We start from the raw sequence: 27,664 nt of genomic DNA, 5'->3' as shown, positions 1-27,664 counted from the left end.
TCCAGAGCGGCCCCACGGCCGGTGTCCTTCAGGCGCCCGCGGGGCGCGGGGTGAGCGAGGACGGGCTGCTCCCTCCGAGGCCCGCGAAGCTCCGGGCCGTCGCGGTGCCCGCAGACGCGGCGGGGAGCCGGGCCGCGGGAGGGGTGGCCCTGCAGCCGACCCCGCTCACGAACTCTGGCGCCCGCCGTGCGGGGCCCGGGCCCGGGGCCCGGAGTCCGGGGGGCAGCGTCCCGCCGGCGGGTCCCGCCCGGGCCCCGGCCCGCCCGCCCGCCGCGCTCCACGAGCCCGGTCTCGGCGCCGCCTCCGGGCGCCCCGCCCGGGCCTGTCCGTCCCCGGGCGCACGGTCCCCGCCGGCCGCGACCTGCCTGCCCTCCCCACACTCCGGCGGGCGTCGGGTCCCGGTAAGAGGGGCCGCCGCCCGGGCGCGGGCCGCGAGGGGCCGGCGAGGCGACTCACCTTCGTCCAGCAGCCGCTCGAGGTGGTTGAAGATCCCGCAGAAGTTGGGCAGGCTGCTCATGAGCTTCTTATCGTTCATCAGCTGCATCAGGTAATCTGGGGTGGGCTTCGGCTTCTCCTTCGTTTCCATTTCCCCGACCATATTCCAGGCTCCGCAGCTCACTCCGCCCGCCGCCGCCGCCGCCGCCGGAGAGGAGGGAGGGGCGGGGAGCCCCGGCCGCCGGCCGCTCGGGACTCGGCGTCCCGCTCCGCTCCGCTCCCGCGCCGGGCGCCGGGGCGGCCGGACCGCGCGCTCGCCGCGCTCTCCCCGCCCCCGCAGGCACTTTCCGCCCGCGGCCCGACGCGCTCCCGACCCGCCGCCGCTCCTCGGCCGCCGGATCGGCGCGTCCCTCACGAGGCCGGCAGGCGGGAGGCGGGTCTCCGCGGGTCGAGTGCGGGCGCGGGCCGCTCGGAGCCGGACGAGGAGGAGCCGGGCCGACGCCGCTCGCTCGGCTGGTCGCGCCCGCTCAGCCGCCGCCGCCGCCGCCGCCTCTGCCGCGGGCTCGGGGTCTCTCTGGGCTGGTCCCCGCCGCGGCCGCCTCTGCCGCTGCCGCCGCGCTCTGACTCCGCTCCTCCTCTTCCTCCTCCTCCTCGCCTCCTCCTCCTCCTCACTCACTTGGCGGCGGAGTTCGCCTCAGTTCAGGCGGCGCTGCCAGCGGCGGCGGCGGCGGCGCGGGGGGAGGGGCGGCGGCGCGGGGAGGGCCGGGGGCGGGCGGCGGGCGGGGCCGCGCAGGGCGGCCGTTAGCGGGGCCCGGCCGGCGCGCTCCTCCTCCCGCCGCCCTCCGCAGCCCCCGGCCCAGGCGCCGCCGCCGCGCCGTCTCCCTCCGGCGGGGTGGGCGGCGTGACAGAAGCCGCGCGCGGCGAGCCCGGCCTGGGCGCCGGGCTGGGGTCGCCGCTCCGGGCAAGCGAGAGCGGAGGGAGGGGCCGGTGTGGGGCCGCGGGGCCGACGGACGTGGGAGGGCGCCGGGTGGCGGTGCTTTCGACTGGGGCGGGGGCGCGGGGCGCGCCGCCTCCCGCTCCCCGCTGCCGTGCCGGCTCGTCTGGCGGGCGCGGTCGGGCTGTGGCGGTGGGTGAGAGGGATTTCCAGCGGGGCGAGCTGCGGCGCGTCAGGGCTGTGCTCGCCGCCGCACAGCCGATCCTCTCCTCCGTTACTATAGATTTTTAAAAGCCTCTCAACCACCCTCCCCGCCACCCCCCAAAACAATTTTTTTTAACGTCCTGTTGCTTCAAGGGGGACTTTCGGGGTGGGCGTCACGTGGCCCGACACGTAGCCGTAAGGTCCGAGAGCGCGTGCGTGCGTCGAGGCCGGCGGCCACGCCCCTTCCGAGGGTCGCTCCGCCCCCGCCCTAGCCCTGCGAGCAAAGGGGGAGGGGAGGGGCCGGCCGCGCGCCTGCGTGAGGCGGGGCCGGGGAGGGGGCGCGCCTGAGGGAGGGGGAGGGGCGGGCCGAGCGTGGGGGTCCGGGAGTGAAGACCCCCGCCCGGGATGGCGGGGCCGTCGGACCGGGGTGGCAGGGGTGGGGCCCGGAAGCAGTGGGGCTGCGCTCCCGGCCCCGTTTGGTATCGTTTGTGCGGCCCTGGATCCTCCTACGCAGGACGTGTGCACGGTGGGCTCCGACTGCCTTTGAGTCGGTGGTGGGACCGCACGACGGCCCTTGGTGCCGCCGCGGTCTACCCGGGCCTCGAGAGCCAGCGGCGAGAAGGAGCCAGAGGAGCGGCGGGTCCTGCGTGGGCGCCCCTTGCCGCCCCGACGGCGTCGCGGTGGCCCTGCTTAGCGGCGGACGCGCTCCAGGGCCGCGGGCCGCTCTTCCGAGAGCCGCTGCAGTGAGGAGCCAGCACCGGCTGGACCAAGTCAGCAGCGGAGAGCGAACCGTGTTTGCGATGTAGCGCTTCGTGACAGCGTCAGCAACCAGTAGTAAAATGCAACCGCAATTAAGAGACGAAACAAAGAGCGCGTACCTATTTAGAAAAGCGAAAGCAACGCTTACGTTTTCAAACTTGCAGAAATAATCATACAGTGGGCAAGAGGCTTTTCATGCAGTATGATAGATTTCAAATATTTAGGTTTGTTTGGGAATCTTTTAAACTGCAACAGTGCAGTTCTCTTTGGCTTATGGAATGTTGTTAGTCTCTAAATCTGCATCTGCATTTTATTGCAAGCCTTTTCTGACATGTTCAATTGTCAATAATGTAGACAGAGTTACTTAATATCAAACTGACCATTGTAAGAATTACAGGTGACTGAAATATCTGTTAATCATGTCTACAGTGTTTTAACTGTAAGAGCTTAGTGGGGTTTACTTTGGTTTGGGGGTTTTTTTGTTTTCGTTTTTGTTTTTGGCAAAAACACTTCTAAGTTTGAGTTGTACTGAAACTACTGAATGATTTTCAGATACTCTTTGAGTGGCAAGTAGCTTCTGGCCTGTTCACTTAGCACAGTGAGTGTGTTTTTAACGTTAAGCTATTCTGATAGAGGAAATGGAATTGCCTTGCTAGACAAAGTTAAAAACATTTAACTCTCAAATATTTTAAGTTCACCAACATCCATCACTGTTAATAGAGCTATAGAATATTTACCTACTTAATTGTTTATTAAAGGATGAATTTTATAAATGCAGGAAATAGTGATTTGATCAAAAAGCTGCTGTCTCTTCAAAAACTAAAGTCTGCTTCCTCACTACCTACCAAAACGATAGTAGTTTCAAAGGGTTTTGGTGCTAAGTTATTCATTTCATTCTCTTGTGTAAAATGTGCAATTTCCCTTCTTAATCGGTTCACTTACTTTTTAAGCTCCTAGACCAGGTGCCAGATGCTTTACGTACATGTCTCAATCTTTAGTTCAACCTTGTGGCTTAGGTTATGCTGTCCCCATTTAACATAAGGGGAACCCAAGGAGAAGGGAGTTCACTCACTTGCCCAAGACTATATAGCTCATTCGTCCTGGGTCTGGGATTCAAATCCACTTATATTTTATTCTAAAGTCCATGTCCTGTGCCCCTTTACTAGCTCTAGTCAATAAGGTTGAAACTTTTGATGATGTTCCACCATTTTTGACCCATAGAAAGTGATTTCACCGGTTCTTACAATCTAGGTGAAGCAGATAGGGGCTAAAGAAGGATTATAGGCAGTGTTCATTTCCCACGTAGTAAATCCCTTATGGTTACCGCATTTGATAGTAGCTATTATGTTTTGCCTTTCAGATACACATAGATCACTTCTCTGCTCGCAATTCTTCAGTGGTTCTCCCCCCCCCCCCCCGCCCCAGATGAAAAACCCGGAGATCTTCCCAAGGCTTGCAAGAGGGCATGTGCTCTGGCCTCCTGCTGCCTTGATGACCTCACGCTGAGCTTAGCCCCCAGAATCCCTCCTGATCCTTAAACAGGCCAAGCTTGCTTTCTGCTCGAGGACTTTGCACTTGGTGTTTCCTCTCCTTGCAGAATTTTGCCGCTCCCACTCTTTCTCAGGTCTTATCACAGAAGGCTTCCCTAACCACCCTGTGTAAAATAGCCTATGCTTGTCCATACACACACGCACAACTTCCATATTCTATCTGCTTACCGTCCGCCTTTTAGTTCTATTCATCGCATTTACTTCCACCTGACCTGTTCTATCTGTGGGTAAGTTTGTCTTTCCCCTCCTCCTACACTGTAAGCTCCATGAGAGCAAGGAGTTTATTTTGTTCTATTTGGAATTTCCAACACCTAAAAGAGTGCATGCTGCATGTAGGCACATTAAAAATAGGTTCCAAAAAAAATATTAAGTGCTTGTTATGCACCAGGATCTGTTCAAAACACCCTTGCCTGCATTATATCTTTTAAGTCATGCAGCACATATTTGAGGTGGACATTCATAGCCAGCTTTCAGAAGAGAGATGACCGATGCTTTAAATCAGTAAGTAGCTGGTCCCCTACCGGGCAGAACTGGATCCGTTAAGGGTCAGGCCTCCCACCTACCTGCTGGTACCACAGTATCTCTGCCTTTTCTCTCTCGAAGTCCTGCCTCAGGCATTTTAGGTATATATATTATACCATTAATTACCCTACAAATGACAAGTGCAGCGAGGAACACAAAAATTCTTGGGGTACATCACTTGCCTTTCAGAATCTTAAAACTCTGAAAATTAATCAGTGGATTAGATTTTTAACTACATAATTACAGCATCACCTTTATGATGTCCACATGGGTTACAACTTACTCCTAAGGCACATAGGTAAGTTACATAGTAAGTTACAATAAATGTATGGGTGAGCTTACATTTACAGATCAGCATAACAACTTCTTTTCCACGATGGGAAATTTTGTCATCTCAAATATTGACACTAAAAATGGTTTCACATCTAATATCAGTAATTAACCATGGGTGGAAGTATATTTTCTGTTCTCTTAAATTTGTTCTATTAAATTTGGTTCTATTTATTATTCTTGATATTTAAAAATGGAAAATTGTAGTATTCCAAACTTTTTTATTTTCTTCATCACCGTGGAGTTCTTATAGGAACTAAAAGGTTTTCTTGGACTTAAGCAGCAGTCTTTGACGGCTTTTTGTCCCAAATGCTCTTTTTAAAAATCTTAATCCTTAAATTGTCCTAAAAGGGGGTAGGGTTTTCCTAGTATCTTTGTGAAGTAAATGTTTGTTCATTGTCTTAATAGATTTCTTGAGTATCCTTTTAAATTCTGAGATGGTTTATCCAGGTACTATTTAAAAGGTTGAAAAGGACATGTTTTAAATGCGATTGTCCTAATCAACAAATATCTGATTCCCTGTTATATCTAAATACCTGTCATCAACCCTAATGCGCGTACAGAAGAAGCTGGGAGTTAATGCCACATACATATGAAAAGTTAACTAATAAAAGTAGGTACTGAAGACAAAATGCCGTAAGAATGGAAATGAGCACCAGCTTCCAGGCCTGGAAGCCAAAGCTAGAGGAGGAGGTGGGTTTGCTCTCCTACTTGAGAGACAGCAACACTGCAGAGGGAGAGGGCAGACAGTAGCTTGAAAAGTGGGAAAGTACAGACTTTGGGGTAAAGGTTTCCAGAAAGCAGGAGGTGCCAGCTTGCAGTTGGCCTCGAATGTCAAGCTGAAGTGTTCACAGAGAAGAGCCTTGGGAATTTTTTTTTAATCCAAGGAAATGAATCAATAAAATATTACCATGGGTTCCTTTCAGTGAGGTATATTTCTATCTCCTAGTGCAGTTACAGCATTTGTAGAATGAAAGGCACCGCTCCCATCTGATGTTAATTGTGCTGCTTTTTTTAAATCGCTAACGTGATAGTTGCAGATGGAATACTAACATTTAGCTTAAACCACTGCATGGGGTTAAATGTTGACTAACAGTGTCAGGTTTCTACTCATTTGACCCTCAATGAAACTTCAGAGGTAAAAACATTCTCAGCCAGGATGCAGGCCCTTGTAATCCAATCTTCATTCCGTATTTAAACAGAAACTTGAACTAAAAAACAATTGTCTGTGAATTATGGGAATATAAGAGTGAATTAAAAATGCGTTTTGTTTTAATCAACTTTCAGTACATAAAACTCATGGTTTTGTGACTGTAAAACAATTTCCGTAGTGTTCTCCCAGACTGGGTTCATCTGTTGCTTTTTTTCCTTAAGATCCGGTTCCTGCAGGGTAAATCTGTGGTTAGATTTTTCAACATATTAAACAGTTACTGTTTGATTCATAATCTCTGAGTTAGTTTTAAATAACCAGTGTGAGTAAACATTTACAAGCAGGGGAAGTGCCTGCTCACGTCCCAGACAGGAATAAGTAGTAGCATCTGAAAATCCTAGTCTTCAGTGACCAGGACACCAGAAGGTGAGGGAGGAGCCTCAGTGTCTGTCATTGTGTGAACAGCTTTTGCAATGTGATGTTATGATTCCTGGGGTGTGAGGTAGGTCTTGCTCTGCAAGAAACATACTATTTGAGGCAACAGGCCCAGAGCATCCAAAGTCCCCTGCATCTGTAGCAGGTCAGAAAATGAGTACCTTTTGATTTAATATTGAAGGGGCTTGTATAGCAATGAGATTTTATCAGAATCACTTGAACTTTATTATTTATTTAGATTCAAGATTAAAAGGAATTATTCGCAGCACTGATATTCAACACCACTTAGGGCATAGTTGGGGCTCTTAGCCGCACTGCCAACACTTTCCCCAGAGCCAAGAATCCCCTGACCCAGCAATCAAAGGCATGACGCCCGGCACCCTGCTCCCACCCGGCCAGTAGGCTCTCGGGTCATTTGTGCACCTGCCATGCCAGTTGTTGAAAACATTTTTAAGATTACCACTATTTGTGTCAGCTTGCTTACATATGTAGACGGTTGTTTATTTCATATTTTCCTGTCCATTATACTTGAGTTTACTAGTTTTTACCAACTGCAAACTAAAATGGGTAAATTTTTGCCTAAAATATGTATATTATTTGAGCACATATCCAAATTTAGAAAGATTTATGAAAATCATGTTTACCAAGGTATAGTAAAATACCAAAGCCTTCAGTTTTCCTTTCTGCTTTTCACCAAATAATGTTTTAATCAACCAGTTGCTGCCAGAGCTGAAAAATGACTAATCATCTTCCTCATGGTGAACTCCTGTTTCACACCAGAGAAGCACCTCTGCTCTGTCTCTCCCCCATCATCCACAGCTATTCACGGTCTCTTGCTGAAACATACAAGTAATACTGCTGATGCAAGCACTGACTCTTCTGAAATATTCCGTCTAAGCCCGTCTGTAAGAGGGTGTTACAGTTACCTTCTATAGATCTTCAAAGGCCAACACGTTGATTAACTGGCATTAATTACACTGCATTTGTCTTCATATCCATTGACAGTAAGCATCGTTTTTTAGGTGGAAATAAAAGGTAACATAGTGAAATGAGTAACACTTTTTGTTCAACACTTCTAAAATGGGTGCCTTATATTTATAGTGTGAGCCTAGAATTAAGCAGTGGTGGGAAACTGCAGGCTGACACCATGGGAGACAGGATGGGGCTTTCCTCTTGCTAGTGTCCTGTCTCTGTCCAGGTAAAGCTATTAGAAGAAAGAGTGTGAGGAGGGAAGCAAGAACACTAAACTGTTAAAACTGTGAAATGAGGAAAGAGGAAACAGATTTGGGTTCACGGAGTTCAAAGGCAGTCTTGTAAGCCGTCCCATCAGCTGACGTGCCAGCCGTAACCCAGCTGCCCCATCAGTACTGCTTTCTTTCCGGCAGCCTGGCCCCTGGTGGGCAGAAGCTACAGGCCCTTCTCTGTGCAAGGTTCCTTGACCTCTAGGGACTGATAGCCAGACTTGACTTTCTCCTCTCCCTCTGCCTACCAGGTTTCAGCATTTCAGTTGGTCCGGTGTCTGGCGTCGTGAAGGCGCACTTTCACTCAAACAGCCAGGCCCTGCCACTTGTCCAGAGCATGGAGCAGACACCAGATGGGGCGGGAGGGGCTGGCCGCCTCGCCCACCGCGGGCTGCCAGCACGGAGCCTGGCGGGGAGGAGGCTTTTCACCCCTGGGCTCAGACAACCAGTGATGCTCAGTGAACAGCGTCATTCTAAAACCTGAAGACTAAGGCCTGCAGATAGTTCTTATTTGTCAAAGCACATGTGTCTTGGAATGTGCGTAAATATCTCTATTTATGTTGAAATTGTATCTACGAAGCTCAAAAGTAGTCATCAGTTTCCTGCCACTTCCTATTGCACAAAACCATTTCCTGTTCCCGGGACAGCTGACACTAGGAAGTAAAAGGATAAATAACCTGATGAAAAGGAGCCTTGATCCCAGGCTGGCTGTGTTGTCAGCAACAATGGTGGATCCAAAGCTGGCCCAGGGCCTCCATGCTCTCCAGGACCCAGTTTTCAGCGGTCGGGTGGTAGAAACAGCTCTGTAGCAGGGGGCAAAGTGGAAAAGGAGAGCCTGCCTCCCTTCAATTCCTGTTTTATAAACACCTGAGCTGGCAATTAGCGAAGGGGCCTAGGAAGAGCCCACCTTCTGTAGGAGCCAAGACTGGGGTGGGCTGGTACGGTCTTCCCAGACCTCCAGGATTCTTGTGATTCCTGCATTGATTCCGCTATTAATTTCTAACACTGGCAGTTGTGGGGCTGACCTAGGGTTTAAGATGTGATGCCTGAGCAACTGTTGGGCTGCTTTATGCCAGTCGGGGCTTTCTCCCACCCCTGGGACGGGTGACTCCAGCCAGCAAAGTGCAGGGGAGTGAAGGAGTAGTGAGGTCTGCCCCACCTGCCAGCTCAGCGAAGCCATCCTTTCTCTTGTCTCAGCAGACACTGGTAAGCAGAGCAATGAGCACCTCCCCTCTTTTTTAAAAAATCAGATACCATGGGAAAAAATAGATCATGTTTTGAGGAACTTAAAATTGCTGAGTGGGGTGGGAGGAGACAAGTGTCCTACAAGTGGCGCCTGCAAGTCAGTTTCCTTAGAAGCAAGTGGAAGACACGGACAGCTCTGGGTTCCCAGGGCCTTCCCTGAAGTGAACTTGATCTCTCCAAGTGAACCCCCCACAAGTCTCAGTTTCAGCAAGACTAGATCTGAGACCAGGGTTTCCATTGCCCTGGGATCTGTCACCACCGCCTCCAAAAAATTTACCAGTGGAGCCAATACTTTCTCTCAAAGGTTTTCAAGGTATCAAAACGGTTTTCAGAGCCTCATTTCAGAGTGAAGGCCAGGACACTCAATTAAATCAAGGTAGCTGAAAGGAGAAAAGAATCTTTCAAATGAACAGTATGATCATTACGATTCTGGCTTCACAGTGAACCACACACCTCTTTATAATACTAATGTTGAACAAAATTTACATTTGCATCGTAAGTTTTCTTGTTACCAAGAGGACCAACATCATCAGTGGATACCTGGGGGAAGGAGTGGGTGATTCAATCAGAAGTATATTTGGATCCCTGACATTATAAGGACTTGATAAGAATTTTCCTCTGGACACCTAACTGGCTTATTGAAACTTGCGCACAACAGTTGTGCCCCACATGAGTGGAAGGCTAGAGGCCACAACAAAAACTCAAGTCACCTGTTTTTGTACCAGGTTTTCCCAAGGCAAAATCTTCGCCATGTCATTGAGCTGCCCTGCAAATGACAGTAATCTGAGCTCAGGGCTTGGCCCTCTCTCTGGTGTTGCCCCTCCCCATCCAGTCTCAAGTTCAATGGCTTACCTCTCTGCCTCTGACTTCTCCAGTTTTCTCTGTCATCCTGGTCACCTCCTATCAGCCTAAAAGCCTCCCCACACAGAGTCTTGAAGGTAGCATGAGTTACTGTAATCTCAAAACTGGCTAGTGTGATATGATGGAATTTTTTCATTCATAACATTGTGTGTGCCTCCTAGCACCTTGCTGGGTACCTCCCCTAACTTTGTTCTTAATGTCTATCATTGCACTTTCTGGATGGGAAACTTTGCTGGGTTTTCAGCAAAGGTAGCTTTTTCAAAAGTACTTAACATAAGGTCTGTCATTGTCATTTTTCCTTCATTTGACACTGTATTCAGTAGTCTCAACTTTGTACAGCCTTCACGAAGGATGTCATTCTATAAAGGCAGTAAAGGGGAATTGCATGAGGAAGAAAAGGGTACAAAGAAACAATTTCCAAAAGGCAGATTTGCTAGGAAGTTAGCTTAACTGGAGTTTTATTTTTCAGGTTCTATACACAAAAATACCCCTCCTTCCCGGCTAACTCAATCTTTAGCTCATCTGTCTCTCAACCCAGGAGTGCTTATGTGGCCTGAGTCTTCCCAATTACCTTCAAGTTCGTGTTGGTTGGAGGGGTCTGGAGAGAGCTTTAAGAGTCTGTGCTGTTATTGAAATTGCTGGCAAGATCTGCATTGTGGAGGAAAAGGTCCTGATTTCTGTGTAATGTTAACCATAGGAAAATATTAGAAAGTGTTTCAGAGGAGAAAAAAGTAAAAAGGTCCTTAGACCTGTCATTTCTTATTGGAGTCTAATTAAATCAGTGATCAATCTCACAAGACTGAAAAATGCTGTCATTCACTATCTGTTTTCCCCCTTTAAGAGCCGAAAGGAAGTCCCAGGTCTGGGGAGAAGGTCTTCATGCTGATTAGACCTCACAGTTTGTCCTGCCGGACCCCCATCTGCCCAGCAACCAGAAGCCTCCATAGCCCCACAGCTCCTGCCAGTAGTTCAGGGGCCAGCACTGCCCCTTTGTGATGGGAAGCCTCAGGTGATTTCAGCTGTCAAGTGTCTCCCAACCCCTAGTTTTTACAGAGGAGGTTTGCAAAGCTTGTAGTCTTTCCTTCCTAATTTAACTTAAACTGCACCTGTAATAAAGAGGTACCACCAGGGGTACCCCTGGCTTCCTGCTAACACAGACATGAAATTCTGTCTGATACAGATGCTTCTTGCGTCTGAGAGTTAAGCTCTGGAAATAGCCAAAGAACTGTCAGCTTCCTCCAAGCCCTGCATCACAAGCCAGCTGTCAGTCTCCAGCCCCTCAGCCCCTCAGTACCCCCTGTTTTCCTTCCTTCTCTTCAGCCCCTGGAATTGAGGCCACTCACTTCTCCACCCCAGCTCCTCCCACGGTTCTCCACCAGCTCCATCCTCCCTGGGTCCACATGGTGCAGCAGGTGCCCCCAACTTCCCCTCATCCCTGCTGCCTCCAAAACAAAACAAAGTAGACAAAGGACAAAGGTATTTTCGTGATAGAAAAGTCATTTTTAAAAATTACAAACATTGAGGAAATTACAAAGTTGCTAGAGAATCTCAGAGAAATCCAGCAGGGGTTCAGAGCCTGACCTCATCTACATTTCAGTGGAGACCTGGGTCAACCATTTCAAATACCTCCTGAACATTGTTTTTACTCTCTCCTGTAGGTGTAGGCCCCTGGCACACCTTCCCTGTTTCTGGAATGCACTGCCCTAGCCCCTGGGAGGTCCAGGCCCAGTCTCTGACCCCTTGACAAAGGAGCCCCTTCCTCCTTCCCCTCCAAGGCCTCTGTCTTGAGGCTGCTTACGCTGACCTTCAGTTTGTCACATGGCCCCTAATGGAGCACCTCCTGGCTGAGGTCTTGGGGATCCACCCTTACTGCCCCTCCCCACCCAAGACTCCCTGCTGAAACTTCTTCCCTAATCTCACAGTTGCTTCTCTGCTCCTCCTGGATGTCTCCGTGCCTCTGGCACTGAGCAGGATGTGGGTCTCTTTGTCACTGAATTAAAGCTGGCCCAGCGAGGTGACACAGTGATGAAAAGCTCCAGCTCTGCTGTGATGTTGGGCAGACACCTTGATCTCAGCACTCCTTAGCCTCCTCGGCTGCAGAATGGGGCTACTAATACAGCCCAGCTTGTGGTGTTACTGTCAGGAGAGAATGAGGCAATGATTCAAAACCCCGTAGCAGATGCTTGGAATACAGCAGCTTCTCAAGACGCACTGGCTATGATAATTATTGTTAACAGCCAGTCCCCGCTTTTGGACACCTTACTCTGTTTCACACATTGAAGTGAGGCACTGTCTCTGCAACGAAGGCAGTGATTTTCTCTGCGCTCGAGAAATGTGCGTGGTGGCAAGGGACAGACAAGTAGACTAAAAAGGACAAAGCAATGAACTTTTAATGGGATTGTACTTGAAGTCCTTCAGGAATGTTGAACGAGGAGGTATTGTTTCTGCTTGAGGACAAAGACGGGGAAGGGTGTGCAGATCTTGGTGGAAAGGCGATGCCGCAGGAAAGTGATGTGTGCAGGTGGCCATGAACTTGGTTGGTTCAACAGTTGCTCTGATTTCATGAATGGATTCAGGCCCCACAGTAGTCCTGTGGACTCAGTAAGAAAGAGCCTTCTGGAGCCACTGATTGAGTGTTTCCTGTGTGGCTGACACAACTTAGACCTTTAAAAACATCCTCTCATTTTGTTTCCCCAACAACCCTGTGTCTTAACCTCTTTTGCATCAAATCCTGGCTCCAACAGTTTCTAGTTTTACAACCTGGGGCAAGTTAAGTAACCTCTCTGTGCATCTGATTCTTCATCTTCCAAAGAAGACTCTCGTCCCAGCTCCCAGGTTGAGGAATTGATACAGGCAAAGCCCTGAGAGCAACCCCACGGCACATAGTAAATGAAATAACTGCAGTTACGATGCCACTGCCCGCGCTTCTCGTCTGCAGCCCATCTGCAGGATGGTGGTGACTGAGGAGGCAAAAATCAGTAGCAGCTCATCACAGTGATTTCCTTTTCTTCCTGGGCACACGGCTGGTCTCCTCTCTCCCTCCCTCTTGAAGTTAGGTGTGGCCATGTGACTGAGTTCTAGTTGATAGACTGTGAGCGGGGGTGATATTCTGCACCGTCATCTGTCCCGTCGGGGCCTGCTGGAATGGAAGCTTGTTGAAGATGTGAGTCCCAAGAATACTGCCTTGCAAAAGGCCATTTTGCAGACCTTTTCACCTGCACACTTTTGTTACCTGAATAAGAAACACTTTTACTGTATTTAAATGAGTATGCATTTGGTTAGCAGCCTAGCTAACCCTTAGCAATACAGCCCATATTCACTGAGCTCAGTGAGGGACCAATTTTGTAGTGAATGGTTGGAGCTACAGTTGACTATTCAGTGTCTATTCCCCTCCCTCCTCCTCTTTTCCATAAAGAACCTCTCTTGTTTTGTGGGAAATCTCTTGTGACTTTGGTGTGGCTTGCTCACCGTGGGCGGTGCACACAGGACTGTGCATTCTTCCCACGTGGCCACTTGCCCCAAGGAGGCTGGTCTGTTATAGCTGCCCCCCACCACTGAAACTTGAGGGAAACAGACTCTCTCTTTTAGTGGGATTGCTGGTGTTAGAGGATGAAGATATTTTGAGGAGGTGGTGCCCAGTGTGGTAATTGCCACGTGGATAGATCTCGCCAAGGAAGCCAGCACGGAGGATGTCAGAGCCGATGTGGAAGAGTACGTCCTGACTGCATCCTTTGAGCTCCTGCATTCGTTCATGTTTGATTCATATTTCTCAGTTACCTTGGTCAGTGAACCTCTTTTTTGGTGAAGCTAATTAGAGATAATTTTTCTTCCATTAAATAACAATAACCATGTATCCCCAGTTTACCAGCTTTGCCCCTTCCCCCAGTTCCCCTGGGCCTCTCTCCCCTCCCCCAACACCTGCCCTGAAAGTCCTCGTGATAATCCTATCTTCATATCATATGAAATATTAAAATTCCTTAAATAATCAGTGACGGTAACAAGCCTGACTTCCACTAAGGAAAGAAGAAGATTAGTCACTCACACGTGGTCTCAACTGATAATACTCATTCTTAGGGAGGGAGCCTGTCTCCATGGGCTACAAAAACAAGAGCCCATTAAAACAAACCCAATAGGACTGCCCACATTTTTTTTTAATTGCACTGAATGTGTATTAAAAATTTCTTAAAGCAAGTGGTGAATTTGGGGGACTGGGATTTTAAATTTCCTTTATAATATGTTGCCTTGTGATGGAGTATGGCTAATAACATTTTGATATGTGTTTCACGTGAAGCAACACAGTTGCAACCCCAGAGATTTGCAAAATGGGAAATAACGACATAAATTAATTTTTACACTTGGTTATCCTATACTTCCAGCCTGCACTTCAGATTTTTGGTCAAGTATAGTGTATCCTCCAATATTTGGTGGACTAGTTCTATAAAATATAGAATCTGCTTTTTTAAAATCAGGTTTTAAAAAGTTTTTTCTTTGAATTTTATCTTGAAAATTTTACTTTAACCAACTCCTGATAAAAATGGAGAATTTTCAGAAGCTGCTAAACTTTTCACTATCATTTTCTTTCTCACTGGTGAAAACCAGACTGGCCATTTGGCATCCAAGCTTTCCTTCCCCGTATTTCTTTTCCGGCTTTGTGTTCATTGGCTCAATGAAACCACCCTTAAGAGAAAAGACATTTCCAGCTTTATCTCACTTCATCTTTACCTTCCTTCCCTCTCCCTTGCTCTGCACACCCCAGCCCCTCCAAAATTGAGTGCCAGGTGCCCTAACTCGTTAAAGGGACTTAGTTCTAAAACACCTTGTTTGTGTTGGGGGAAGGGAGAGTCTGGAGTTGTTTAATGTGTACAGAACTTCTGTCTGGGATGATGAAAAAGTTCCAGAAATAGATAGTGGTGGCGGTTACACAACTCTGTGAATGTGGTTAATGCCACTGGACTGTACACTGAAAAGTGGTTACAGTGGTAAGCTCTACGTATATTTTGCCACACACACACACACACACACAAATCTTGTCCATACTTACTGTCTTGCACATCTGTATACATCACTAGAGATGCATCGTTCCTACATATGGGAGCAACTACGAAGAATGAAGAAATCAGTCAAATATAAAGTGTAAAGCAATTTCGTCCCTTAGAAAACTAGAAGATAGAACAAAGCACACACATCCTTTGCCAGCCGTCTTTGGAAAACTGCTCTGTTTGCTCATGCGCAGGAAAAAGCCAGGCCCCGCCACGGTATTGACAAGAACAAGATGAATGGCCCCCTGGAGACCAGAGGGTTTGTATTCGAGTTTCCATCACCTTTTCATCCTTTTGTCCCTCTTCTTGATTCACATGCAGATTAACCCGGACCAACTCCTCACTAAATACGCTTTTTCACTCTCGTTTGGAAGGTAGAAGGAGCATCTAAATATTTATGAGGCTTTTTCTCCCGGGTTTATGATGTGCTCTTGTTGGATGTTGAGGAATTACGTTAATGAATGCGTGCCTGCACACACCGACACAGAAACCAGGCAAAGGGGAAAAAAACACACACACAGCGCTTTGTCGGCGCTCACCAAACAGTTCCCATGAAAAGGAAGAAAAGAGAGAGGGGGAGGAAGAGAGATTTAAAATCTGTTGCCAGGAGAGAAATAAATGGTACAGCTCAACACAAAAGCAAGAACAAAGTTTCATCTTTGCTTTCTGGAGTTGCAAATGTAACTGTTGTGTTGAGTCGGTACAAATGTGAAATAAAACATGATTGAAAAATGAGAACAGGCCTGCCTGGCTCTTCCCAGTGATGAAGAAATTTAAGGGCCGAGTTTCAATACTGGAAAAAAATCGTTTATTAGAAAACAAAGAACTGGCCAGCATTTTCTTTTAGGCAATGCTGTATACATGATCCTTCAGTACAGATTATTTGGACACGAATCCATTCAAAGTTTGTCAAGGTTTTTATTGCACTGTCCATATATAGTGTCTTTTTTTTTTTTCTTGTCTTTTCAGTGCCTTGTAGATAATGTTTTCATTAGGCTAGCTAAATTCCACTTTAAAGTGAATTCACCCTAAATATGTTTGCATGAAATTATATCTAGATATGGCTTAGACTGTACATCATCTTTAATTACAGGTAATCTTATGATATTTTAATAGATAGAATAATATATGAGCATACTGGACCTGAAATGCAGGCTTATTAATGGGCTTAATATCACACTGCCAGACCGTCCTCTTTGCGACCTTTAACCATCTTCTGTTCTGTTCTATGAACGCAGGACTCCGAGTGGTCAGTCAGGGCTCTGCTCGTGAAGGGCTCAGTGGCTCTGTAATCTTCTTTAACATTTGTGCATCAGGGTATTAGGTTTAAAAGTGTATTGTTTTTTCTTCCTTAAAAAATATTACCCCTCACCTGGTATTTATTTTCATGTCTGGATCATAATATATGAAAAGATTAAGGTCATGTCATTATTTTGGAAAATTATTGATGAATTCAAGAAATATTTGGCCTGGCTCTTGTCACCTCTCTTCACAGGGTACTAAAAAAGGTTGAGAAATCCTGTCCCGGTCCCTCACAGCCCGCCCTGCTGCTCTGGCTGGAGGGAGGCGGGCAGAAAGTGAGTCTCCTTCCCTTTCAACATCAAGGAGACTTCCCTACACATGTTTGTGGAAAACTGAAAATTAATTGTTAATGTTCATCTGTTTCTTTCACATTGGAGTAACATACAGAACAAACTACTTCCTATCCAAAAAACAAATCTGGTTACTTGATTCTTAGTTATCTGCAGTCCAGACAGTAATTGACTGTAGTCTATTTATACAACTACTGTTACGATCTAAGGATTACGTATTCTTCGCTTACAACCAGAGTATCTTTACATCTGTTTCATCAATAAAAACTACAGCAAAATGTTCACACAAAAATTTTAACAGTCTTTCATCTGACCCACTGACAGGGAATTGTGTATTAGCTCAGCATTATTTCATAGTCATTTATTACTTGTCTGAATGAATGGATACTTGGCTCTATCTAAGTTTAAAGAAACTGTATCTAGGTTTTTAAAGAAAAGTTTGGTGAAAGGTTCGCAAAGTTGTTCCAAATTCCCCCTGGGGGAAAAATGCATTGCTTAGAAAGTATTTCGGAAGGGCATTTTGTATGAAACTCAGGTAAGCAGTGTAAATATGCAGCAAATGTCTTTAAATGAACGTTGCACGTGGCTGTGATCCAAAAAACTAAACACATACATAAATTTTATCAACTGATGCATGAACAGTTACAGAACTATTACCCCTATTGATGGTACGTTCGTTGCTCAAGCCCAACTTATGCCCAGACTTGAAGCTCCTGGAGGCTCTGTAAGAGGCATGTGGCGCCTCAGGGAGGCCTCGAATAAGGAGACAGCCTGCACTCATCACCTGGTCTAGTCTGAGACTGGCATCTAGCGCTTTGACACAGGACAGGACACATGAGAGCTGATCGTTTTTGTAACCACCATAGAAGGCCATGCTCTGCTTGTAGTAAGCTGAGGGTCTCCGAGAAGGATTTCCCTTGACTAAAAATACACCCCTCACAAGTCTACTTTACTTCTCAAAACTCCTATTAGTTTTAGCCTTTAGAAAACGTGTCTGCATTCTGGGAGGGTGCCATCAGTTGTTAAATCCTGATAGAAATTATTGTGTTAGATTCACCCCAACAAAGAGAGAGGGGAAAACAAGCTGTATTTTAAAACATAGAATACACCAAGGGAGGAAAGTTCAGGCCTTGCAAGAATGTCCTGTCGAGGAACAGACTAGAATACACTAGAACATTCTAAAACAGGGTTCCCTGGGAAACTGAGATACATTTTTGCATTGGCAGAGACACTAAGACATAAAGGAGACCTCTGTCAGGGTAGAGGACGCTGAAGACCAACTCTGTGCAGTATAGAAGTTTGTATGGGAAAAGGAGAACTAATTTTTGCCTATAAAATTGAAAAATATGTCTTAATGATATAATCCACTGTGAACAAAGGGAGGAAACAGATATTCTCATATGCTAATGATAATATCAATAAATTGATAGAAGATCTCTGCAAGGCCGTGTGTTAGTAGATAACCACAAGATTTAGAACTCTGTGTGCCTTTGGGCTATAATTTCACTTCTGGGAATTCATTTTCTATACATAGGCATAAATGGGCAAAGATATAGCAAAATCTATCTAATGTGGAAGGTTTAGAAGAAAGAATTTCTGTTATTATTTTATTATTTTTGCTGAGCTATATTTTCTATAATAAAATTAATTATGTAATCAGAAATCAGCAGTAAAATCTGTTAAGAAAAAAAAGTTTGTCTGTGGTCAGAGAGCTCCTTTGGTGTCTATTGATTGAGGATCCCTTCCAGGAACTTTGTGGAAACTGCTCCAGGGTCATATCCAACCTCTGTTTTTTCTCTAGTGCAGCTTCATTACCATGGAGCTTCACGCAAATAGGAAAGCATTGCAGAACATCATCTTTTCTCAAAGCAGAACTGATCTGAATTTGTATTAAAGCAGCAAGGAATAAATGAAAATATCTATATGAAGTCTTAACCCAGAACTGAAATATTAAAAATGACAGTTTTGTATTCAGCCTCATTTTTCACAAGGATTTCTTTCTCTCACAGTATGATTTTTTGTTTCTCAAACATTTTGATCCTTGAAATCTTCACCCAACTCATGGCAAAGTTTGAAAACACTTGCCTATTTCAGAATGTTTACACGTTGTTCTCAAACATGATGTGAACTGGCAGACCAGCCCCGTCTGTTCTCATGGAAGTGCTGGGAGTGGCTGCTGTTACACACTGTGATTATTTTTCCAACCTAAAACTGTTACTGCCCTATACCGAAGCACATGTTTCACGGCTGAACCTAAATCCGAACTGAATTTAAAAGTTTTCTGACTAAATGCCAAATGCAAACCTTCCCTGACCTGTCTTCCTCTGTTCTCTGTGTGTACATGTACTGACTGGTCTGAAAATAGCTGGTTTGTAATCACGGGGGAAACTGTCCAAGAAATATTCACGCAATGAAATAATCATTTTATTTTGTCCATATAGACAGACAACCAGTCAATTCGGTGGGGAAGAAAAACAGATATTTTTTATTATTTGAGCAGTCGACCTCCTCAGTTGACCAGTTTGTTTATACTGGTTGGTGGTTATCTTTATCGTTGAATCTTCAATCTGAATTTTCACAATCTAAGGCAGAATGTCCACTGAGGAGGGTCTAAAGTTGTGATCACATTACTGTAATCATTATTTAAATGTGTGGTTAAATGAATGCAGCTCAGATTGGGTAATAAGCGCTTCCAGTGGGAAAGCCGCACAGGGCTTGTCTTGCCCAGTGGCTGACGGAGCCCCGGCTCCGGTGTCTCCTTCCCTGACCCTCCAGTGACAGCCAACCCACCTTCGGCTATTTTGTATGTTCGATTTCCTGCAACAACAACAAAACACAACGTAAAAACCAGTGATCCGGTTTTTCACTCATTTCATCTCTGTACAGTGTTACACAAAGATGTGAAAACCAGAGCTGATCAAGTTTGGAGCCTACCAGGCTTGGCTACATGCCTTCAAGGAATGTTTATGTCTCTTAAAGAGTTGCTGTCAGTTAGCTCTGTGGCTGCCTTCTTTCCAGCAGTTTCGTGTCCACCCTCAGCTTTTCCAGGGAACAATTTAGTGCCTGTTCTTGTGTTTTCTTGATTGTTAAAACCAGTTGATGTGAGAGAGAAAATGAGGAATAGGACTTAGGTAATCCTTAGTTTTAAGTATAACTCACCTACAGAACCATTCAGTCTTCCTAAATGGTGTGAATGGAATTTGTCTGCATCAATCTGATTCCACCAAAGGCTTCTAAACTGTGAACTCATTACACCATCTAATTTTGGAGATTTTCCAAAGTTAATCTCTGAATTAATTATCTTTTTCTTTTCTCTTATGTCTCGTCTTGCTTTTTCACATTTCATTAGATATAAAAACCAAGAGAGACAAAGTACAAGCTCTTTATGTGTTATCAAATCTCAAGATAATGGAAAATACTTTATCGCAGTTAGATCTACAGAAGGGTTAGGTGGTTCCTAAACCGATGTTTTGGCAGGAAATAAAAGTACAAATAAGTCGGAGCTACAGTATCTTACAACACTGAAAACTATTTCTAAGAAGAGCAGTTATTTTGCCGAATTCGATTTTCATTTTTGATTGAAATGAACCTTGGTGTGCATGCCTGTCTGGGCGTGTTTTTGTGTATGTGCAGATGTGCAGCGAGGTGTGGCTGAAGGAGCACTGGGCGTTGTGTCAGAAGATGTGAGTCCAAGCCCCATCCCATCACTTGCTGATGGTTTGACAGGAGGGACGTCACCTGCTATCTCTGAGCCTCAGTTTTCTCATCTAAAATTCGGGCTAACAATGCTTGTCCAAGGCCAGTCCATTTCAAGGGCTTGTCATAGATACCAAGGGAGACAGTGTATATGAAACTTTATTAATTACGTGTATAGGGTCTTACCAGCATGTACTGGTGAGAGACATGATTATACCAACAACTCAACGTAAGATTTGGGACAATTTATTTAACTTTACTGTGTCTTAATTCTTCATGTATGAAAGTGGATTACAACGCACTCATGAGGGTAGAGGTGATATTGCAGTGTTATGCTGAGGACAGATACATTAGTTATGACTCCTTTGGCTTTTTAAAGGAACATAAACTCAACTGGAAGTCTTTTAAGCAAAAAAAAAAAAAGTGTTTATTGAAAGTCTCAAGTAACCATGGAAAAGAAGCAACAGAGCCTCAAAAACCACCGGAACCAGAGATTTGAATGCTAACAAGACTTTCTCTTTTCTCTTCTCACTGAATATTGCTTTTTTTTTTCTCAAACTTCCTACATGTGGCTGGACCCACTGCCACCGACGCCTCCTGCACCCTACAGCTCACAATTTTGCTACAAGAAGGAAAAAGAGACTTACAGACATAGAAAACAAACTTACAGTCACCAGGCGGGGAGGGGATGGGAAAGGATAAATTAGGAGTTCAAGATTTGCAGATGCTAACTACTATATATAATAGATAAGCAACAAGTCTCTACTTTACAGCACAGGGAACTATATTCAATATCTTGTGGTAACCTATTATGAAAATGAATATATGTATATTCATGTATGACTGAAGCATTGTGCTGTACACCAGAAATTGACACAACATTGTAAACTGACTATATTTCATTAAAAAAGAGTAAAAAGGTGAAAAAAACAAAAAGAAACAATGAAAATGGCCCACCACCTCCTGACACCAGAGGCTCGGCCTTCTTTCTCCCCTTTCCAGGGAGGGGACCTTAGGCCAAAGGATGAAGCTGTCTGTCAAACCCACTCCCGCCTTCTGAGGCTGACTTGAGGAACAAATCACAGACTAGATGGAAAGGCATCTGCAAAGTTGAAAGTGCTACAGCAGTAAAAGGTAAACTAAGTTATTCTGGTGCCTGTAACCTAAACCCTTTTAGTTTATAATCTCATGAAAGTACAGGACAAGGATTAAAACCTCTCTGTAATTCAACTTCCTTAGGAAACGACACTATTTCAGAGGTTTTTTTTTTTCACCGTTAAAATTGTATTCATCTCCTGTGAAATCGTGCATATTATGTACTTGGGGCTATCGCTGACATTTTTTCAGTTCGAAAAATGTAAATTTCGGACGCATTATTTATGATGTACACAGAGCTCACTATGTCTTAGAGAATCACTGAAGGAACAGCAGCAGACGGACAATTCAGGTGCTGACTCTCTGGCGTTACGCTGGGGGAAACGCTCTACCTGTCCCTTTAGGTCTGTTTGTAGAGCTTCTCCACTGCTGACCAGTTTTCTCTGGTGACTCTTGTCTACTGTGGAACCTGTTCTGTTTGGCAATATCTATGCCCACTGTATGGCGTTATTTCCATCCCAGGAGCGGCCCCATGACAGGGGACTTACATCTGGTACTCAGTTCCTTTGGTGCATCAGCTGGACCCAGCATCTCTTCATCGACTCCTGCAGGTGCCATCTACCTGGGTCTCACCTCCGTTTACTTCCTGCTGCCTGTCACAGGCCATGTCCACCGTATGCTTTAAGACTGGGGCGAACTTCCTGCGGTGGGATAGACACCTATTCCGTGGACTGTCCCTTTAGGAGCCCTGCTTCGTTTCGGGTGAATGTGTGATCTGAGCAGATCAGGCATAACTTCCCGCATCCTGACAAGCTGCTACATGTGTGTGTTTTCTCTTCCCAGAGGTAAAACTTGTGAGTGCCAGGTTCACAGGAGGAGTGCCACCACCCTTGGCGTTGCCACAGAAGAGCACTTCACGTATCGTTGTCGGAGCAGGAGCGCAGCAGCCAAGCTTAGCCAGCTCCATCCCGCCGCCCCTTCCCACTTGGCCCTCACCTGGTTGGGAGCTGGGGGTGGGGACTGGACTTGGTCTGCCCAGGCCTTTGTCCCTTTGGGCCTGGCATGTGAGGCCAGGATAGCACAGGGCACCTTCTGCTCCTGGTTGCAATGGGAGAGCTGGAGGGTAAATGCTGAAAATAATATTCTGGGGTGAGGGCCAAGGTCATGGCCAGAGAGTATGTTCAAACAATGTCATAAATTAAAGTAACTATTGGAACACTGCTCCTGAGTCAACGGAGCCAAAATGAGTGGTGTTGAGCCACAGAGCAACCAAAGACGAAGAGAGGGAGGGAGTGGGCCAGGCCCCCGGGGGAAGGTCACTGAGGCCTCTGCCCGCAGGCTGGCGGGTTCAGGGGGTTCCAGGCCCACAGACACGCAGGCAGGGGAAGGAGTGCTCACTTATTTACGGAGTCATTCCGTGTGCTCCCAGGACCCGGTTCATCCTGATCTCTGATATAAAGCTCTTCACAGATGGGCAGGAGATTCTACTCTTCCATTATTCTGATCAAAAAAACAAGCCGTGATACAGAGCCAGTTTCGAGTTTAATCATATTTCCTTTATCCAAGTAGAAATCAATCCCTATTTTTGTGCAGCCCTGCGGAACAGCCAGGATGCAGGGCTTCAGCACAAGGGGCCCAGGCAGCCGTACAGCCACATACAGCCAGCACCGCGCGGTGCACACAAGCCCGTGACTACTCACTTGCTGCACGCCTGCATCACGGGGACAAGCCGGATGCTGTTTTGTGACGGTCTCCGTACTTTATCTGACTATCCATATACTTCCTCCTCTTCCTGTTGGGACATTTTCGTCCATGCCCAATGCCGTAAGATTCCAAAGGAAATATGAGAACGTTATGACAGTCTGAATCAGAGTCCAATCGCAAGGCTAGGCTTTCTGTCACAAATTCAATCATATCATGAAAACTAAGCAGAGGCCTTAAGGAAAAAGACTTTTCAAACCTCGAGAATAATCGGACCGCTTCTACGATACGACTGAGTTATAACTACATACTTGTTTCGTACGAAGGCAAAACTATGTTGGTGCCTGTTACCTACACATTAAATGACTTAATTCTTAAATAAAAACTTCTGCCAAAAACAAACACATATAGCCATTGGAAGCTGGCACGCATTAGCAATTTTAATCGTCTGGTGACTGAATTATTCTTCCTATGTTATCCTGCTTTGAAATGCTGATGTATTGCCTTCTTTGCTAGTTGAGGGGAAAGTATGTCTCTGCGTTTTTTCCCCTCCTTTCCTCTCACTGCCAGAGGGGAAGGAAGGAAGGAAGGAGAGGGAAGGAGCCCAAATCCCTCACCCCCTGAACTGTGTAATTGGATGGAGACCCACCTCGGCGGCAGGAGATGAAAACAGTCCAGGTGGCCCATGAATAATCCAGAGTTGACTGTACTGTTCATTCTCTGGGTTTTCTGATGAGAATATAAAAAAGTTCTGGACTCTGGAGGACAAGAAAACAAGAAAAAGCCGTTTTTATTTAAAAAAAAATCTTCTTCATTCACAACCTCACTGCCCATTGAGTGAAACTGATCACTTTTGTTAAACATTGCATTTTCTGGTAGGAAAGTTCAAACCTGATTGAGAGTTATATTCCTTTTTCTGTGTCCAAGGATTTATATGTGCAATTTCTCTTAGTATTAATTCTCTTTCTATCAACACTTCAGTGTGTCACTAAAAAAAATGTTTGAAAGCACAAGATTCTTTTCTAACCAGTGACCGGAAAAGAGGAGCGACTTGGGCATGCGGTCTTCTTTCAGATGGTAACAAGCACTCTCTGGACAAAATGAACCTCAAGGGTTTGGGGGAAATTGACTCCCCTCCCAGGCTTGTCGTTGAGGGGAGAGAATGGCGGCAAGGTGGTGGAGAGGCAACAAAATGCTCACGTCAGCACTGACACCGGGAGGTAGGTGGTCCCTCAGCCACTAGCCACGTGGCTGCCATGGGCAGTGATACCACGATCACCACGGATACCCCAAGTGCTCTCAGCTTCGAAGGCTGTGTTATTTTAAATGAATACTCACTTCGGTGTCCAGGGCTGAGGAAGTCTTACCTGATGGATGATCAAGAGTTTATGGTCATTCTCTTTGGCAGGTGGAGCCCTGCCAAAGCGAAGGGGAATGAGGGAAACTTGTTGAACTGCCAAGTGCGCTGTGTTTCATGATTAGAGATCCACCTTCTTGTCCTTGTTTTGCCTGCAAATAGCTGTGACTTTGGGCACATTGCTCCTTCTCTTGGGTTGCACTTGCCTTTACGACTGGTGAATTCAGCGCTACTTTTTCTGACATCAAGTTCCTACATTCTGTAATTACAGCAACCAAACCAGCAAGGATGTTGTTAAGATTGTTATGTGAGTAATGAATTCTCAAATGTGAATTAAAGAACGAATTCCTATGGCAACTTAAGTGTGACTTTAGTATTATTTTATCAAGTAACCTCTAGGAAGATCCTGCAATAGAGCCTTAATAACAAACCACTGAATCCCAGACAGCAGGAGAAATATCCTATTATATGAACAAATTAGCAGTTAGGGGAACGGACTGGTTTTTATCTTAATTAGGGAAGCAATAACTTATTGAGCACCTGCTGTGCCAGACATTGTGTTCAACCCTTTACATCCATTTCCTCATTTAATCTTCTCAACAATCCTGTGAGTTATTAGTACATCCATTTTATGGATGATGAACCCAAGTGAATTAGTAAATTTGAATGTAAACACTCAGCTCTGACTCAAGGCCATGGGCTCAGACTCCATACTAATATTCTTAAACACCCCCCTGTCCATTCATAAGGAAACCACAAAAACTGCCGCAAGGATAACAGCAGCCCTTCCGTAAGCATGGGAACTTTGGTTTGTGCATCTCTTGTGCTTAGAACAGGGCCTGCACAAAGCTGGTTCCCAGTGAAAATGTGTTACATCAAAAGTAATCACCCGTTTCCTGTCTCCTTGGTGTTTACTGTCACTGGGACCGTGTTGTCCGATAGAACTTTCCGTCGAATAGAAATGTTCTTTATCTGCATTGTCCATCTGGTCACTACCAGCCACCTGAAATGTGGCCAGTGTGGCTGAAGAACCAAATGTTAAATTTTATTGAATTTTAATGAATTTAATTTTATAGCCACACGTGACCAATGAGAAAAGAGAAACCCTCTAAGATAAGTATCTTGCCCCGGGACTCATGAACTAGAAGGGGTGAACCGTGATTCAATCCTGAGCTTTTCTGATATAATCCAAACCATACTTTCTTCACCACCTTCCTGTACAACATCACAGAAAAAAGAATTAGCAATCTTGGGCTAAAGAAGCCCCAAAACGTAAACAAACAGGAGCATCGAAGGATCTTTTCCACGATTTAGGAGGGCTTCACACGGAAAACTTGATCATCCTTCAGAAGTGGGGATGTCTTGTCTTTTGACAAAAGTCTTACCAGGTATGAAAGTTATCACAACCAAAGGGAATTTGCAGTCCAAGGATGGCTGGTGCCTGGGCCCTGGTGTTACCACGCGCTAACAGTTCACGTCTAGTTTATCTGAACTATGTAAACGAAGAGCCGTAGTCCTCAGAACGCAGGATGGTGACACCACCATTGTGCAGCTGGACAAGCGAGTATAGCGTATTACTGCGGCCGCTCTAAAGCAGTCTTTCCTCTCCCTTTCTCATCTTCATCTCTCTAAGGTGCCTTTCCTAGCATCTTTTCCTAATTGCCCTCTTCCACAAAATTTTGGTACCACAGAGGTACTGTTTACCTGTTCATGGACTCCATGTGTATCTGTGTTTTATGTAAAAATAATGTGATTTCTTGCTCCCCAAGAACAAATTTTCATCACCTGGTAGGGAGAAGGGATATTATCACCTTGGCTGAAAATGTTCTGGAATGGATTAACTCTTCCGGGCAGTGAAGAGAGGCAAAGTGGAAGAAAGGTGGGCTCCAGGCAGGCAGGATTCAGTTTTAGCCCTGGCTCTGCCTCTTAGGCAAACCGCTTAATCTCTTTAAGCCTCTGTTTTGCTCCTCTATAGAATGGGCATAAAAATGTCCCCCGGGGGTGGGCTGCCGTGAGCATTCATGAAGAGTGGGCGGTGTGCCCTAGATGGTCTCTAGATGTCCGCTAGTTTTATGATGTTTACTAACACAGAAAAATTCTGGCAATGCGGCCAGTTTTCAAATCTCTTGTTTTCTAGAGGTTACCGTTTTGGATTCTTTTAACTTTCGGAGGGGGCTTTGTGATGTCTAGGAATAGCTACTTCTTTCAGGGTGAAGTTTCTTAAAAAATCACTGTTCAAATGGTTCCATGGTGTCTACCTCCTTGGGCTCAGGTCGAATCTTCCTGACCCTTATTAAGGCCCCTCTGAGCTGACGAGACAAATCACAGGCAGCATTTGGCTGACATAAAATATGCACAGTAACACTATCTTAATTAGATGTACATGTCTCTGAAGATATAAATAAACACTTCCTTTTTGATACGTCAGATTTAATAGCCTAATAACAGGGGACTGGTGCCGAAATGTAATTCAGAGGGTGAGGGAGAAATTAATAAACTCAAATATTTAAAGCTCAACAGCAATTAACAGCTCATTTAAAACAAATTGCCAATTTTTAATTTTCTTTATCTGTATCCAGCCAGGACTAAGCCTGGGGTTCCTCACTGCTCACTCTCAGACCTAACAGGGCGCTCTGCCCTCTGCCCGGGAGGCGCTTTCAAATTCCATTGTGCAGAAGCAGCAGACCCTGAAGCCATGAGGCCAGAGTGGAAATTCAAGCTTCCACCTGAGCTGCCGCAGGCACGGTGTTTCCCATTTTTCCCCTTTACTGTTTTTGCTTCTCTCACTTCCTTGGAACCTTGGACTTCCATTTTCATGCTTCATGTTGAGCTACGCACGTACGCCCACACACACAACCAGGCTGCTTTTCTCTTAAGGGTCCCCAGGCATCAAGGACTGTCCACATCAAGGGCCTCCAGCCAGCTAGGGCACAGACCTGAGTTCTGGTCTCCTTCGAGGCATAAAGAAAGAGGGGGAGTGAGAGGGAGTGTCCAAGCGTTTCTACTTAGAGGTCACCCTAGGGTGAGTCCCCCTCCACCCCCGCCACGAGAGAGGGGTGTGGTGGGCTCGGCACCTCGGCGTTTTCCCCATTTGTCCCTGTGTCTCAGGAGATAAAGACGGGAAGAAGCTGGGGGTGGGGCAGAAGAGAGGGCATGTTGGCAAACGTGGAGTAGAGGCTCTTCCTAAAGATGCTCCACCCAGCTGGGGGTGCTGGACGCCCCCAGGGATGGAGAGAGCCGAGCCAGCCCAGTCGTGTTTCCTTAACAATAACTTCTTAGGGGTAAAGCCAGTGAGGAGCCAAGTGAAGAAGACTGGCCGTCGAGAGAGAAGAGCCTCACGGTTACCACCTGTGTGTGCAGAGGTGCAAGACCAGGGTGCCCCTCGAGACGCCCCTTATTTCTAGGGCTGCTCCTTCTGCCAGAGGAGCGGCCGCAGCTGGCCGGTCCCTCTTGCGCTATATTGTGCTGAACAAACCCATGGGCCCCTTCTCTGAGAACCCCCTAACCCTCACCATGGG

The 27,664-nt window shown here is 46.3% G+C and overlaps 1 protein-coding gene and 1 long non-coding RNA gene across 7 annotated transcripts in view; one reads left to right on the top strand and one right to left on the bottom strand.

Moving 5' to 3' along the window:
* QKI (QKI, KH domain containing RNA binding) overlaps positions 1-1,132 on the bottom strand; it is a 142,562-nt gene extending 141,430 nt beyond the window's left edge. For 3 of the 6 annotated variants that reach the window (XM_072966162.1, XM_072966163.1, XM_072966164.1), the window contains exon 1: positions 457-736. In XM_072966162.1, coding sequence (XP_072822263.1) covers positions 457-598 — 142 coding nt within the window. In that variant the 5' untranslated portion in view covers positions 599-736. Of the gene's footprint in view, positions 1-456 lie in introns of all 6 variants that reach the window. The other 3 variants (XR_012075120.1, XR_012075121.1, XM_072966165.1) reach the window with 2 other exon arrangements.
* Positions 1,133-20,863: 19,731 nt separating this feature from the next.
* Positions 20,864-24,503, top strand: LOC116281448 (uncharacterized). The gene is made up of 2 exons (XR_012075305.1): positions 20,864-21,127; positions 21,932-24,503. It is a non-coding gene; the product is annotated as an uncharacterized lncRNA (long non-coding RNA).
* The last annotated feature ends 3,161 nt before the right edge of the window (positions 24,504-27,664 follow it).

The sequence above is a fragment of the Vicugna pacos genome, chromosome 8 (genome assembly GCF_048564905.1).
Source record: "Vicugna pacos chromosome 8, VicPac4, whole genome shotgun sequence".
Classification (NCBI taxonomy): Eukaryota; Metazoa; Chordata; class Mammalia; order Artiodactyla; family Camelidae; genus Vicugna; species Vicugna pacos.
The sequence above is the reverse complement of the archived record's forward strand: the minus strand, read 5'-3'. Positions and strand labels throughout refer to the sequence as shown.